Source organism: Plecotus auritus (assembly GCF_963455305.1).
Source record: "Plecotus auritus genome assembly, chromosome: 14".
Taxonomy (NCBI): Eukaryota; Metazoa; Chordata; class Mammalia; order Chiroptera; family Vespertilionidae; genus Plecotus; species Plecotus auritus.
The window spans coordinates 1,319,674-1,334,084 of record NC_137780.1 but is presented as its reverse complement, the minus strand read 5'-3'; the positions used below and the strand labels follow the sequence as shown (position 1 = coordinate 1,334,084).

Below are 14,411 nucleotides of genomic sequence, written 5' to 3'. Positions count from 1 at the left end.
CGGAGCCAGGCTGGCCCGGCCAGGGAGGTCCATTTTCAAACCATCTTGACATTCGTGTCAGAGGATGAAAAGCCGTTAAGAGCAGCCAAATCGCGGCTCCTGTGTAAGCATCCCGCTCCCCTCGGAACAGGAGCCCCGTGGGGGGACGCCCAGCATCCCTTGGGCCTTATGGAACCTGGGTGAGCATCCAGCATGGCATCAGCATGAACCTCAGAGACGTTTCCCTCTATGGGGGGGGGGGGGGCGGGCCGAGAGATAGGCGGCCTTTTCACTCCCCGGAGCAAGAGAGGAACAAGTTCAGGTTCACTCCTGGGCGGAGCGGGCCTGATAAAACGTGGGTTAGAGAATGCAGGGATGACGCTTAGAACTGACACCTGTAACGCCTCCCGCCCGGTGCTCAAGTGTCAATCCTATCTCTAGGTATCACCGGAGGCATGCCTATCGGCCCGTGTTACGGCCTGAAGTGTATCTGCCGGGGTCAGAAGAGCTACCCCCCGCCCCACCCCCAAACCCCCACGCACAGAGGCGATGCCATCCAGGGAGAACGTCAGAGCCTCGCCGAGCGGGTGGGTTGAAGCCAGTGGGGTGTCTTGCCCCCCTGACCTCCCCCCGTCTTGCAGCCTTCCCCTCTTGGGTCCCGCATTGCAGCACTCCGTTCCTGGGTTAATCATTCCCCGGCCATTATCTGCCAAGCCTTCTTATCTCTTTCGCTGTCACTTTATAACAGGGTCCTCTTATCAACCCGCATGGCGTCACGTGACCGCCGCGAGCCAGTGAGAAGTTGCCCTTCTTCTGATTAGACACCATCCTGAAACCGGCTCCGTGGTTTACAGCAGGTCACGAAGGATGGAAAAAGTACAGAGTCCAGGGAAGGGCTGGCTTGGAACTTTCTGAATTCTTGAACTTTTTTTTTTTTGCTTTTTTTTTTTTTTCATAACTTTCACTACGGGTCACCGTGGTCCGCGGTGTTCTCTCCCCCAAGGCGACACCGTTTGACAGGCTGTGCCTTTGCCGCCACTCAATGATTTCTGCTTGGAGCCGAAGGACCGCCGATCATTTCTCAGAGAATGTGTTCTAACTCCGACCCTGGGGACTTACAAGAATCCCTGAAGCATGGACGCGCGCCCGTGGGTAAGTGGGCATCGCTCTATGGGTCATCTGTGTATGACTCTGCTCTTATAGTCACACACGTAATGTAACCTCATGGAGGTTGTTGGTGTTATAAGTCACTGCTTTTCCTGTTTTGTTCATCAAAAGCACATAAGCCCATGTATACACGGAGTGGCCAGATGATGATGATCTCTGAACGCATAATAATCTGGCCACTCAGTGTCTCTCTCTCTCTCTCTCTCTCCATATATATATATATATATATATATATATATATATATATATATATATATATATATTAGAGGCCTGGTGCATGAATTCATGCATGGGTGGGGTCCGGCCAGCCTGGCCAGGGGGAGGGGACATGGGCGGTTGGCCGGCCGGCCTGCCTGCTGATCGAACTCCTGGTCGAGGGGACAATTTGCATATTAGCCTTTTCTTCTATAGCATAGACACTGAGTAGCCAGATGATTATGCGTTCAGAGATCATCATCATCCGGCCACTCTGTGTATATCACCCATTTATCTCCCCTGAAGTTCAAAAAAAGCAAGAGGATATTTCAAATATTATGTTTTATACCCACTGTTTTTTTGGATATCAGTCTATTAGCCTAAAACCAGCCGGGGGAAAAGGTATATCCATTTCACCCCTAATATTTTCTGATTTTTTTTTTTCCATCCGAAATAACAAGCTGAAATCGGAACCACTCGAAACAAATGAACCATATGGAGTGATCCGTGGTCCCTCACACTTGACCGGATACTTTCAAACGTTTGTGAGGTTTCAAGCCACACCACAGTAGGGCATCTCGTTCATTGCGGACACTATTTAAAAAAAAGTGTTTTTCTGGCAAATAAAAGTCAGGCAAAAAAAAACAACAAAACACCCTATTATCATTCGTTTCGGATTAGAAGGGAAAGGGTGCTGTCTTTGTTTTTTCAAGACAATGACCATGTCTTGTTTTTGTAACTATGAGTAAGTGCAGAAAGCTAATTTTCCTTTAAAGAGGAAGAGTCACAAACGTGTTGATGTCACAGCCAGAATGCGTCCAATTAATCCTGAAAGAAAAGGGGGGCGGGGGGAAAGGACCCGGGGGAAGTGGGTCCAGAGGTCTGTCATGACTTGAGTTCTTGGAAGGCTGTCTCTCTTCCTGTCCCGAGTTTGTGAGGCCCGTGAGCCTTTCCTGCAGCCCTTTGCTGGGCTTTCTCAGGGGGGTTCCCCGCGGACGGCAGGGCCTGTCCTGAGCGCGGAGTCCCAGATCCCATGAGACCAGGAGGAACCCCAAGGCTGGGCTCTGCCTCTGGCTGGCGAGGTAACCAGCTGACCCGCTGCCTGCAGTGATTGCTTTTTTTATGGGCTCACTACACCCTAAAGTGTATCAATTGAGGAAATGGTTACCGAGAAAAAAAAAAGCGCCCTGCCCTTACGGACAAGAACACCCGGGAATGGCACGCAGGGCGCCCCGGGGGTAGATGGCTCTGCAGATAAAGGAAGATAGGGGCGCGGAACCGGGCTGGCAGGGAGGCACGAAATGATTCCGAATCGGTTATGTGTGTGAGTGTGTGTTTGCCGGCGACGGGTCCCTCCAGGCGGCAGCCGCCAGGGGCGCAGCGCGGACTCGGCGTCGGGGGCGCGCTCAGCCGGGGACGCGGGCGGCGCGCGCACGGGCCAGGGCGCACAGGGACGCGCGCGCGCTGCGGGGAGCGGCCGGAGACCGCACACGCCCATCGCCCCCCCCCCCGCCCCGCGCGGCGCTCAGAGCTCGCGTGGATTAAACGGGGCCAGGAGTGGGAGCAGGCGCGCGTGCATTGCCCTCTGCTACCGCGGACCGCGCGGGGCTGTGGGGGTCGGTCCTGAGCGCCTGGAACCCCTGTCCGTCGGGAGGTCGGCTGGCTGCAGAGGCCGGGAACCCGCGGGACGTCCGCCTACCGGGAGAGACTGCTAGGGACTGAGCCTCCATAGAAAGTACCCAGGGAGGCGCTCAGCCAGCCGCCCCAACACCTTAAACCTGTCCAGGCGCTTCCCTGCGCCGGATCCCGGATCCCATTCCCTGGTGTTGCAGCCCCACGGGGGGGGGGGGGGGGGGCGTGAGACGCCCCTGTAGGCAGCATCTTACCCCAAGGGCTGGCTGAGAGGAAGATGGAACCGTGTGGAGCCATCAGACTGAACAGCTGAGTCCCAGGGGCTGACCCCCACCCCCAAGGCCTCCATCCACCACAGTTGGGACCAGTCGGAGGTTAAAAGGACTTCTTTGTCGCCTCTCCTAAGAAACCGAGAGGGGTTTGTGCAGGAAGGGGGGACAGAGGCTTGGCGATGCTTTCTCTCTTGCCCCCTCCGCGCAGACCCCAAGTCTAGGGTTACCTTGGGCTCCGCGTTGAACTTGAGCTGAGTCAGAGAAGGGCCCTGGGAAGGCTCCAACCGGCAGGCCGAGCCCTTCAGCCAGGGATGCTCCCCCAATCCAGAGCCAACCACAGGACGGAGCTACTTCTTTGGGTTGCACGTCCTCCCTCTTCACCTTCTTGGAACGAACACCTTCTCTGAGCCCTCTGGCCAGTTTGGCTCAGTGGATAGAGCCTGGGCCTGCGGACTGCAGGGTCCTGGGTTCAAATCCGGTCAAGAGCACATGCCCAGGTTGCAGGCTCGATCCCTGGTCCTGGTCAGGGCGCGTGCCAGGGGGCAACCCACGGATGTGTCTCTCTCCCATCCATGTGTCTCTCCGTCTCTCCCCCTCCCTTCCACACTCTCTAAAAATCAATGGAAAAAAAATATCCTCAGGTGAGGATTAACGACAACAACAGAAAACTTCTCTGAGAAATCCAGTTAGTATCAGGGAACTTCAGGAGTTGGGGGTGGGGAGGTGGGAGAGTGGGCACTGTGTTTGGGGAGCCCCCCCCCCCCCCAGAGGAGGTGAGATGCCACGGGGGAGTTTGGGTAAGACTGGGAGAACCTTCGGACTGAAGGTGACCGGACACGTTCCTGGAGGCTGCGTCTTTCTTAGACTTCCGGGAAGCTGTTGGGTGTGTTTTTGTGTGATTGATAAGAAGAAACACTCAACTTTTCATCTTCAAATTATCTGGATACTGAGCAGTTTGAGGAGCAGTTTCAGCGGCGGCTGGTGTCATTGGTCCATAGTTTCAGCTGCGGCTGACGTCATTGGCCCACAGTTCTCGCTACGGGTGACGTCATTGGCCCGCAGTTCTCGCTACGGGTGATGTCATTGGCCCACAGTTTCAGCTGCGGGTGATGTCATTGGCCCACAGTTTCAGCTGCGGGTGATGTCATTGGCCCGCAGTTCTCGCCACGGGTGATGTCATTGGCCCACAGTTTCAGCTGCGGGTGATGTCATTGGCCTACAGTTCCCGCTGTGAGTGACGTCATTGGTTCGTGAGGCCCGCATGAGAACAGTCACCTCAGCAAGGACCTTGGCATCTTTGGTGACTGATTTCCTTCCGGTCAGTTTCCTTACAGAGAGATGAGTTTGGGGGACGCTAAAGGGGGACAGAGAGAAGCAAAGGAGAGCTGGCCTGGACCCACAGCTGCCTTCCTGGTTCTGTCTGGCCCAAACTCTGCAACTGACTCCTCAACCCCCTTTTACTGGTGAAAATAGCACCCGCGAGGCCCAGCGGCTTCCCCGGGGCCCGTCGGCTGGTCGGGAGAGTGAACTGGGAACAGAAGCCAGGAGTGTGCTTCCCAAACCCACACTCAGTCCCGGAGGGAGGAGCTGCTTGCCCTGGCTGATATGAAGGAATGAGGATGTAAGCCAAGTAGGTGGCTTCAGGCTCTCTTCGGAAAGGCATTTTGGGATTAAGGACGGTGCTGGTGAAGAATTCTTGGCCTTCCTTTTTTCATCCCACAGGGGAAGTGAGGCTTAGATCTGGGGAGACCTCAGGCGGGCTCCAGGGTGGGGCGGGCACCTGGGAGCCCTGGGGCAGCAGGGTGGGACATCCTGGGGGGGGGGGGGAATGGAGTCTGGGTGAAGTTATCTTTGATACGTTTTTATTGATTTCAGAGAGAAGGAGGGAGGGGCGGGGAGACAGAGAAACATCAATGAGAGAAAATCATGGATCAGCTGCCTCCTGCACACCCCTCACTAGGGATTGAGCCAGCAAGCCCGGCTTGTGCCCTTGACCTGAATGGAACCCAGGACCCTTCAGTCCGCAGGCCGAGGCTCTATCCACTGAGCCAAACCAGCTAGGGCCGTGGTCAGCAAAGTGCGGCTCGCGAGCCACAGGCGGCTCGTTGGCCCCTTGCGTGTGGCTCTTCCACAAAATACCATGGCCTGGGCGAGTCTATTTTGAAGAAGTGGCATTAGAAGAAGTTTCAGTTTAAAAAATTTGGCTCTCAAAATAAATTTTAATTGTTGTCCTGTTGATATTTGGCTCTGTGGACAAAGGAGTTTGCCGACCACTGGGCTAGGGCTACAGCGAACCTTGAAAGAGAGAAAGAAAGAGGGCTGCAGAAGGCCACAACTTGGGCCAAACTCCCAAACCTCACCCTTCCCTCCAGGGAGGAGTGGGAGGTGGCCTGGGGGAGGGGTTCAGGGAGCCTGGATGGTGGGGTCACCTCTGTTTGGAAAGACAGGCCATGGCAGGTGGAGGTACCACCACAGCCCTGGGTGCCCCGACAGTGGCCCTAGGATGCAGTCCTAACAGCAGAAAGCGATACATTGTTTCTAAACCGGCAGTTCTCACCACCCACGTTCAATCCTTCAAAGCCTCGGCTGATACAATGTTTCCAGGTGTGAGCTGAAATGTAACCCGTCTTTTACTTAAAACCCAGTGCCCGGGATTCGGGATTGGGGCGGGGAGCCAGGGCCGGCCGCTCAGGGGCGGGAGGAGGGCTCGGGTTCTGGATGAACTTCACTTTCGGAGGAAGGCCCAGCGCCTCTGATGGGCTTTTCCAGTGGGAGGGGCGGGGTCACTGTGGGCCTGGGTCACAGTGGCTGATAAGCGGCCTCCTCTGGAGTTTCTTGGAGAGATTTTCTGAAGAAGAAAGTTCCTTCTGGGGCTGAGAAGTAGACACGTGCTGGGAGGAAAGGAATTTCATTCTCTGGTTTCTTCAAAACACCAAAAAGTAGGCTGGCGGAGGCCTGAGGCATTGATTCCAAGGATGCAGATTTGCAAGTGTGTAGGGGGGAGGGGGCTCCTTGCCAGGCTCCCCCGCCCCCAGGCACGCAGGGGCAATGGGTCCCCCCACTCTGGCCTCCGGGACCTTCACTTGTGAGGCCCAGGAACCGTGAGCTAATTCCGAGGACCCTGGCGTGGGGTCCCTTTGCAGCTGGGGTCAAGGGCAGATTGCTCAGGGCGCTGCGGGCGGGAGGAGATCAGGGTGGTCCCCGCGGAGGGGCTGGGGGGGTGCCTGACCCCTGGGCTGCAGCCCGCGGGCGCGGTTGCACGGGGCACGCGGCCCGCAGCGCTGAGCTGCGCGGGATAAACTCAGCCAGGACTGCGCTTCCCCGCTCATCAAGGCTGCGGGGCCTCCCCGAGCCATCAGCCTTTGTAATTGCAACCGTCAATCAGCGCTCGCACGCAGCGAGGCCCGCAAGGATGCGCCCCGGAGGCCCGTCACGTCGGGAAAGATGCGGGGGGCGTGGAGGGCAGGGAGGGGGGGTTCGCCCCAGGCCGGGGGTAGCGCAGGGAGGAGACTCAGAGACTCAGTGACAGTTCCCGGATCCGGTGGGCGGTGACCCGGCGGGGGATGGGGTTCTGCCCGCCCCGGCGTTTGTCCTTCCAAACCAGTCGGTGCGTCTGTGGGTCAGTCCGGAACGCCGCCAGCCTCGACACGCAGACCACACGGGCCCGGTCCCCGATCCAGCGGCCTCCGCCACCAGGACCCGCGCCCCCTCAGGTGACCGAGGCGTCGCAGGCCGCGCGGGCTCCCCTCCCCAACTCTCCCCCAACTCTCCTGGGGAGGGGGTTTCTGGAGACGCCAGACTCCTCCTAGGCCCAGCGGGGGAGGAAGGGTGGTGAGGCAGCGAAATTGAAGGGTCCAGGGAATGGAGTGAGCAGTCAGGGCGAGGGTGGGCAGGGGGCTCCTGGGGCGCCGTGGGACGCCAGGGACCGCGCCCTCCTCCGCTTGCGCCCCGGGGCTGGGAGAAGGTGAGTGCGCCCTCGCCTCTCTGAGAGGCAACCCAGTGGGAGACGCACCGCTTCGGGGCCCTGAGGGAGGCTGGCTGTGGTTCTCAGAACAGCAGGTTTCTCCCCGGGACCCTCCTGCGCCTTCTCGCCCCTGCGTCTTTTCCTTTTTACCATATTTCTATTGATGTCAGAGAGAGCTAGCAACATCCATGATGAGAGAGAATCATGGATCGGCTGCCTCCTGCACGCCCCCTACTGGGGACCCAGCCCACAACCCTGTGACCTTCAGGTTCATAGGTCAAAGTTCACCCCCTGAGCCAGACCTGGAGGGTTAGGCATGTTCTTCATTCAACTGCGACCTTCAAGCCACGAGTCTGCTGCTGCTGGCAGGTCCCGGCAGGGTCAGCTGAGACTGTCAGGAACATCCGAGCCTCTTCATGGTCCCGAATTTTGGCAACTCCGGCCCGTTCCCCTTTCGAACCAGCGGCCAGCCACCCCCCACCACCAACACCCAGTTTACATGTTCCTATGAAACCTGAGATTTCAGTGACTTAAGAGTCCTGAGTTATATACGGGAGAGCACAGTGACACGTCAGTGCGGAGGGCCACGCATGGGGGGGGCGGGTGGGGTATGGGTGAGCACCCCATTCTTATCAAAGTAGATGGTGCAGAACAGGGAGTGGGGTAGACCTCAGCGCCCCCCCCCCCCCAGGCAGCTGGGGAACTCTTGGAATGGGTGGGCTCCATGCCATTCACTTACAATCCATTCAAAGTCTTTTGAAATTCAAATCCGCCCCCTGTTGCCTGGACTCCGGTGACGACCCGCCTCAATTCCGTGCAGACCCCCTGAGGCATCTCACGCGGAGGCTTCTGTCCTTGGGATGAGATCTGAAAACTTGTAACCTGTGGCTGGGCGGGTGGCCTGGGAGCCGGCCTAAGGGATGGGTCTTTGCAACTTTGTAGCAAGTGCAGGGCCTCTTGGCCTCGGGCGCTGGTCCCACCAGAGACACCGGAACGAACAAGGAAAGTCCCGCCTGGCCAGCGAGGCTCCGGGGTTGAGCGTCAAGCGTAGACCTATGAACCAGGAGGTCACGGGTCAGGGCCCATGCCCGGGTTGCAGGCTCCATCCTCAGTGTGGGGGGCGCGTGCAGGAGGCAGCTGATCCATGCTTCGCTCTCATCATGGATGCTTCTCTCTCCCTCTCCCATCCTCTCTGACATCAATTTTTAAAAAATATTTTTAGAAAATTAAAGAAAAAGGAAAGTCCAGACCGACGAGTGCGTTCCGCCTGGAACGCAGTTCCCCGAAACTTAGGGCGCGCGTCGCGAAGATCGTCCCGGGTTGGGGCGGGGAGAGGCGCGTCTTGAAGTGACGGAGGGACTGGAAGAGAGAGGAGAGATGGGCGGCTGCCCCTCTAATTGCCCGCAAGTGACTGAACCCTCGGCGAGGCGGCTGTCCCGAGGGCTCGGCCACGCCACGGCGCCCGGGGCCCACGCGGGCTGAGTGCCGTGTGGAGCCGGCAGACCCAGCTTGGAAAAGGGCAGTGAACTGACTTCCACCTCTTTCCCCCGGTGCTGGCAACGGGCATGTAGGCTCCTCCCCGCTCAGCCCCGCACCCGCCGCGCACGCCAGGGCGCACCCCCCGCCCCCCCGCCCCCGCCGCTCCTCTCCTCGGCTGCCTGCCCCTCGGCTCGCGGACGCCGCCGCCCCAGCTCCAGCCGCTGCGGCGCTCAGGCAGAGGTCGCCGCTCGCCCGCGTAAGACCCGGAAGCCTCGCGTCCCCCGCCCCAGGCCAGGGCGCGGGGGGAGGGGGGAGGGGGCGAGGCGCGGTGCCGAGGTTGGGGCGGGCGCGGGGACCAGGGCGTGTGCGCCGCCTCCTCATTGGCTGGCGTCTGGGGTCCGACCCGAGTCCGGAACCCGCGTCCCTAGTCGCTGTCATCAGCCCTCACCCCAGCCTCCCCGGCCCTGGCCCCACTCACCTCCCTTCTCCGCTGTCCCCTCTCCCCGCCGGCACGGTCAGCCTCGGGGGCGGCCCAGGCGGCCCTGGGACCCGCGGGAGGCGGGCGGGAGGCCGGAGAGCGAGGCTGCAACTTCGCGCTCCTCACTTGCCACTGCTCGCCCCGGGGAGCGGGAGGGGAGGGGCGGGGCGGGGAGGCAGCCGCGAGCGCCAGAGTCGCTGCCGATCCTGAGCCCGCGGCGCACAGAGGCGGGAGCCGCCGAGCGAGCCGTCCCGCAGCTGCGACAGCGGCCCCGCCGCCGCGGAGGCCCCTCTCCCCGGCCGCCTGCGCCCCGCGCCCCGAGCTCGGCTGGTCCGGATCCGCTCCCCGGGCAGCTGCGCCCTCGCCGCCGCCTCCGCCTCCTCCGCCCTCGCGGAGCCGAGCCCGCGCGCGCCCGGGCGCCGTCTCCACCGCCTCTCCAGCCCTCGGCCTCCTCCTCGCGGCTCGGGGGCGCCTGGAAGCTGCGGGGCTGGCCGGGGCGCAGGGGTCCGGACTCGCAGCCCCGGAGGCGGCGGAGGCTCGCGCCTGCGAGCGGGCGGGCGAGCGGACCCCTCCGGACGCCCCTGCCTTCTTCCCGCCGGACCCGAATCTGCGCGGTAGCGGCGCCCAGGTGCGGGGCTGCCAGACGCACGCCGAGCCCCGAGCCCCGCGCGCGGCCGCCTGGTCATGCTGCCGAAAGTGGAGACGGAAGCGCTGGGACTGGCGCGGTCGCATGGGGACCAGGGGCAGATGCCCGACAACATGCAAGGTAAGCGGCATGGGTCTCAGCCGGGAATGCGCGGGTTCCCGCGGCCACGGCGCCCCGACTCCCCGCGCCTGGGGTGACCGGTCCCGGGCGCGCGCGGGCGTCAGGCCGCCTCCCCAGCCACGAAAGTTTATGGCTCGAGAACCAGGCGAGGCGGACGCTTTCCCAGCGATGCCTCCCGGGCCGCTCGATTCTAACCGAGCAGAGAGAAGCTTCGAGCTCTCTGGCCACCCGAGCGGCGGCTTCGGGCTGAGGGCGCTGGAGGGTGGGAAGGAGGGGGTCCCATTGGAAGCCGAGCCGGTGCCCAGTGCCCCGGGACCCGTGGGGAGGAACCAGAGCGCTCAGGTGGAGAACACGGAGCTCGGGAAAGTCACCCGCAGGAGGGGCACGGGGCACCCCAAGGCCCAGGTGCGCGCCCCGGGACAGGGCGCGTTGAGAAGAGCGGGCGGAGCTGCGGAAGCCAACGCAGCCCCAGCCCCGTGCTCCGCGCGGGTCCTGCCCGGGGAGTTGCGATGGGGGGAGGGAGATCGTGTAGCTTCGCCGCAGCCCGGAGCGGAGCACAGCGCGGGGGGCGGGGGGGTCCTTCGTGGGTTCCCCGGCTCCCGGTCGCTAACAAAAACTGCCTCTCGCGGGCCGTGTCTTCGCCGCGATCCCCAAGTCGCCAGGCCGGCTGCGGCCGCGCAAAGCCCGGGAGAAGTTGGCCGCCGCGGCCCAGGCCCGGAGGGAACAATGCGAGGAAGAGTCTCGCCGGCGCCCCTCCATCCTCGCTCCTTCTTCCCGCGCGCGGATGTGCGGGCCGGCGACCCCAGCGCGCTTCCTGCCGCCCCGGGCGTGAGCGGCCTGGGAAGGGCCGGGCGGAACCGGGAGCAGAGTTCAGCGCTGCTTGGCGCCGCGCTCGGCCTCGGGGCCTGACGGTGCCCGGCCGCGCGGGGGGGGACGGGGTGGCGGAGGGGCGCGCGGCAGGCCTGCGGGTGGGGACCGCTCCGCGACCCTCCAGCGAGCGCTGCGGGCGTCCCCGGGGCCGAGGCCTCTGACACCGACTTGTGGGTGGGCTGCAGGGGGACACGGTTGGCCCAAACAGGCCTTTCCTGCTGGTTTCTGGGGTCCCCGCTCGGCGGGGAAGTGGGGGCGCGGCGCGGCGAAGGCGATCTGGGGACCCTCCGCCGCCCGCTGCCGCGAGAGAGGAGCCTTGGGGCGCCCGCGGGGCCCGCGCCTTTCTCGGGGCGCAGAGGGAAGTTTCTGCTCCTGGTCCCGGCCTGGCGCGTTCCCGAGGGACCCGCGGAGGCGCCGGAGCCCAAGGCCGGGAGGCGGGGGAAGGGTGCGGAGGGACGGGAGGGGAACCCCGCGGTCACGTTTCCTCCGTGAAGTTGGAGAGGGGCATCCTCGGGAGAAAGTTGGCTGCCCCGGCGCCCCGGCCTCCGGAAGCGCCGCCGGGCGCGCGCTCAGCCCCGGGCTCCCCCGAAGCCGCCTGGAAGCGCCGCTCCGTTCGAGAGGAGCTTTGGGGACGGGGGAGCCCCATCCCCACGTTTGACCTCTGGTCTCAGCCGGGAATGCGCCACAGTCCGACCCGCGGGGAGAACCGGCTGCTGGGTCCCCACACCGCGCCGCGCGCTCAACTTAGGGGGATCTTCTCCACGGCCTTCCGAGGCCCCGCCGTCCCCTCCGCTCTTTCAAGATGGGGACTCCCGTGCCCCGACGGACTCCCTTCTCCGGGTGCCCGGCGGGGGCCGCACCCGAGACACCCACGGGCGGCCCCGCGTGGCGGGCACAGCGGCGCCTCTCTCCGCGCGGCCTCCACGTTTGCCTTTTCTATAAAGGGGGTCCCCGCCGGCCTTCTCGGTGCAGGATCCCCGAGTCCCCTGGACCCCGCGGCCTCCCCGTGCCCCGTAGGCGCGAAGTCAGAGCAAACTTTGTTGGCGGTCAGAGAGCTGGAAGGACAGACTGGGGACAGCACACCTTCCTCCCGTCCCCAAAACACGCCTAAAACTGGGCACGAGCTGCAGGAGAGACGGGGCCACCATCCTCCCAACCCCCCAACCCCCAGGTTCTCAACACCGAGGCGCGGCCCCTGAGGGAGCCCGGCGTCTGGTTCTGCGGGAACCCCTTTCCCCCAAGTCCCCTCCCAAACTCTGCCTGCCTCCCTCCGGCTTCAGCCCCAGGGCCCGCGGCTCCGAATCCGCGGTACGGGGCGCCCGCCACCAGCGCCGCAGGGACACCCCTCCCCAAGGCCCCTTCCTGGGCCCGCAGACTCCTTACAGGAATTTTTAAAGAACTTTACTTAAAAGGGAGGAAAAAAAAAAAACACCCCAAGAGCAAGTGACCGCCGGGAAGCCCCTGGTGACAGAGTGGCCAGTGCCCTGGGACGGGGACCGGCTACTCCTCCTTCCTTTTCGGTAAACAAATCAGGAAACTTCTGCTCGGCTCCCCGGCTCCCCATCCCCCCTCCCCACCCCGCCCCCCGCAAACGCCACTGATTAACTTAAAACAAACGGAGTGGGTGTTTGCGGGGCGGTGGTAGCGGAGGTTGAGCAACCGGCGCAAGGCACAGGACGCTGCCCGAGCGCGCGCGGTGGTGGCGGGGCTGCGCGACCCGTCCGTCCCCGCCGCGTTGGACGTGGAGTCTCGGGAAGGGACCGGACCAGGTACCATCTGGGACCCGTCGGGCCACTGCCTTTCGGCCCGCAGACCTCGCTCCACGCGGACACGCTCGGCGGGGCTGCGTCCCAGGGAGGCGGGCCCCCATCCCCGCCGTGCGGCCCGCGGCCCGGTTTCGGTTGAACTTCAACCGGGGCGAGCTCAGGGGGGGGGGGGGAATGAAGGAAAACCTGTGACGTTAGTACGTTCAGGACTCGGCGACGAAGCCAGCCTCTCAGCTGTGTCTCTTTTCCTCTTTTATTTTACATTGTTTCCCTTCGGGCGGCTTCCCTTTCCCTTTTTTCACTTGCGCGGGCGGGTTTGCAAAAGTGCCGAGTTGAAACAAAGTATCCGGATCGAGAGAGAGATCCGTTCGGCTGCTTCCTCGCCCGGCCCTGAGCCTGGGGAGCCTTGGGGAACCTTGGGGAGCCTTGGGGAGCCTTGGGGAGCCTTGGGGAGCCTTGGGGAGCCTTGGGGAGCCTTGGGGAAGCGGACTGCTCAGACCCCGTGGTTGGGGTTGGAGTGTCTCATCCAAGGGCCTGGTCCCCGGGGCGGGGTGGGGTGGGGGCCGCCCCTCCCGCGAGGTGCTGGCGGCAAACTTCCTCCAAGAGAGTGGGGGGTGCAGGGGGTGCTTGCCTCTGTCCCTCGGGCAAAGGTGACCTGTTGGGGACTTTGAAAGGCGTTTCAAAGAAATGCGAAGCGGTTTCTTCCGGCGGCTCCCTCTCCCAGTCGCGTTGGTGGCTTTGCAGGCGGGGGGGTGCACGGGGGTCAGGGCAGAAAGGTTTCACAGGAGACTTGGGAGTTCTTTTTAAAATTTTAAAAAAATATCTATACTTTTTTTTTAAGATGTTGGGCTTTCTCGCTGTGGAGGAGTTCCCGAAGGAAGTCCTGAGCACAACGTATTTTTCCTCGGTCTCTTTCCTGGTGGACTTTGCCCGCCCTTCGCCACCCGCGGCGCCTTTCCCTGCGGGGACGACGGAAAGCGACCTGGGAAATTCACGGGGGCCCGCGCGTCCCTTTCTTTCTCTTCTCTTCCAGTGTCTCAGTTTAAGATGGTGAATTACTCCTACGACGAGGATCTGGAGGAGCTGTGTCCCGTGTGCGGAGACAAAGTGTCCGGCTACCACTACGGCCTCCTCACCTGTGAGAGCTGCAAGGTGGGCAGCGCTGTCACCTGAGAAACGGGACCCTCCGAGGAGCCCAAACAACCCCTCCCCCCGTGGTGACTTCTTCAAGCGACCTGGTGCCAGGCTGTCCTTTTTATTTTTATTTTAAGACTCAATTTAAAAAAAAAAAATGAGAAAGAGAGAGGGAGAGAGAGAGAGAGAGACCGTCCTAGGGAGATGATTCTTAGAAATGTGTGTCTCCTTTAATTCAAAGGGCGAGGAAATGGATGGTGTTTAGAAAACTTTGCCAGTCCCGAGGCTTTAAGATAGTTTATGATGTCGCTGCAGGGAGCCTTCCATTGCTAACAGCCCCCAACTATTGATTCCGCGTGACTTATCTATATTTAAAGCATCGCTGTTCTCCAGGGGAGCCGTGACAAAGTGGCTCCCAAATACCTTGTAACTCGCGAGCCTTCCGCGCCGCGGAGCCAGCATTCATTACCCGCAGACATAAAAGTCTCAATTCCCAAAGCGCACCCGGTCACCCTGATTTACTCCCAAAATAATTGTGGGGATTCCTGGAAATTTATATCGCCAGGAACCACAGGCCGGGTCTTCCCGGTGTCCGGTGGCGTCGTTTTCATAAATACAGGACCCATTTAAATGAGAGGAAGGCGCGGGTCACCTGTATCACACGGTTACTAGTATGAGCGAGACATGAAGGGCCTGTCTCAGGCCTCGT

At 61.9% G+C, this 14,411-nt stretch overlaps 1 protein-coding gene across 5 annotated transcripts in view; it reads left to right on the top strand.

Annotated features, from left to right (window-relative positions):
- Positions 1-824: 824 nt before the first annotated feature.
- The window catches only part of NR5A2 (nuclear receptor subfamily 5 group A member 2), a gene marked incomplete at its 5' end in the record, with an annotated part of 74,167 nt that continues 60,580 nt past the window's right edge, over positions 825-14,411 (top strand). The window contains 3 exons of one of the 5 annotated variants that reach the window (XM_080651031.1): positions 1,068-1,131; positions 9,795-9,932; positions 13,602-13,720. In XM_080651031.1, the coding sequence (XP_080507157.1) occupies positions 1,068-1,131; positions 9,795-9,932; positions 13,602-13,720 (321 nt within the window). Of the gene's footprint in view, positions 1,132-9,794; positions 9,933-12,474; positions 12,572-13,601; positions 13,721-14,411 lie in introns of those variants that run through there. The other 4 variants (XM_080651027.1, XM_080651029.1, XM_080651030.1 and 1 more) reach the window with 4 other exon arrangements.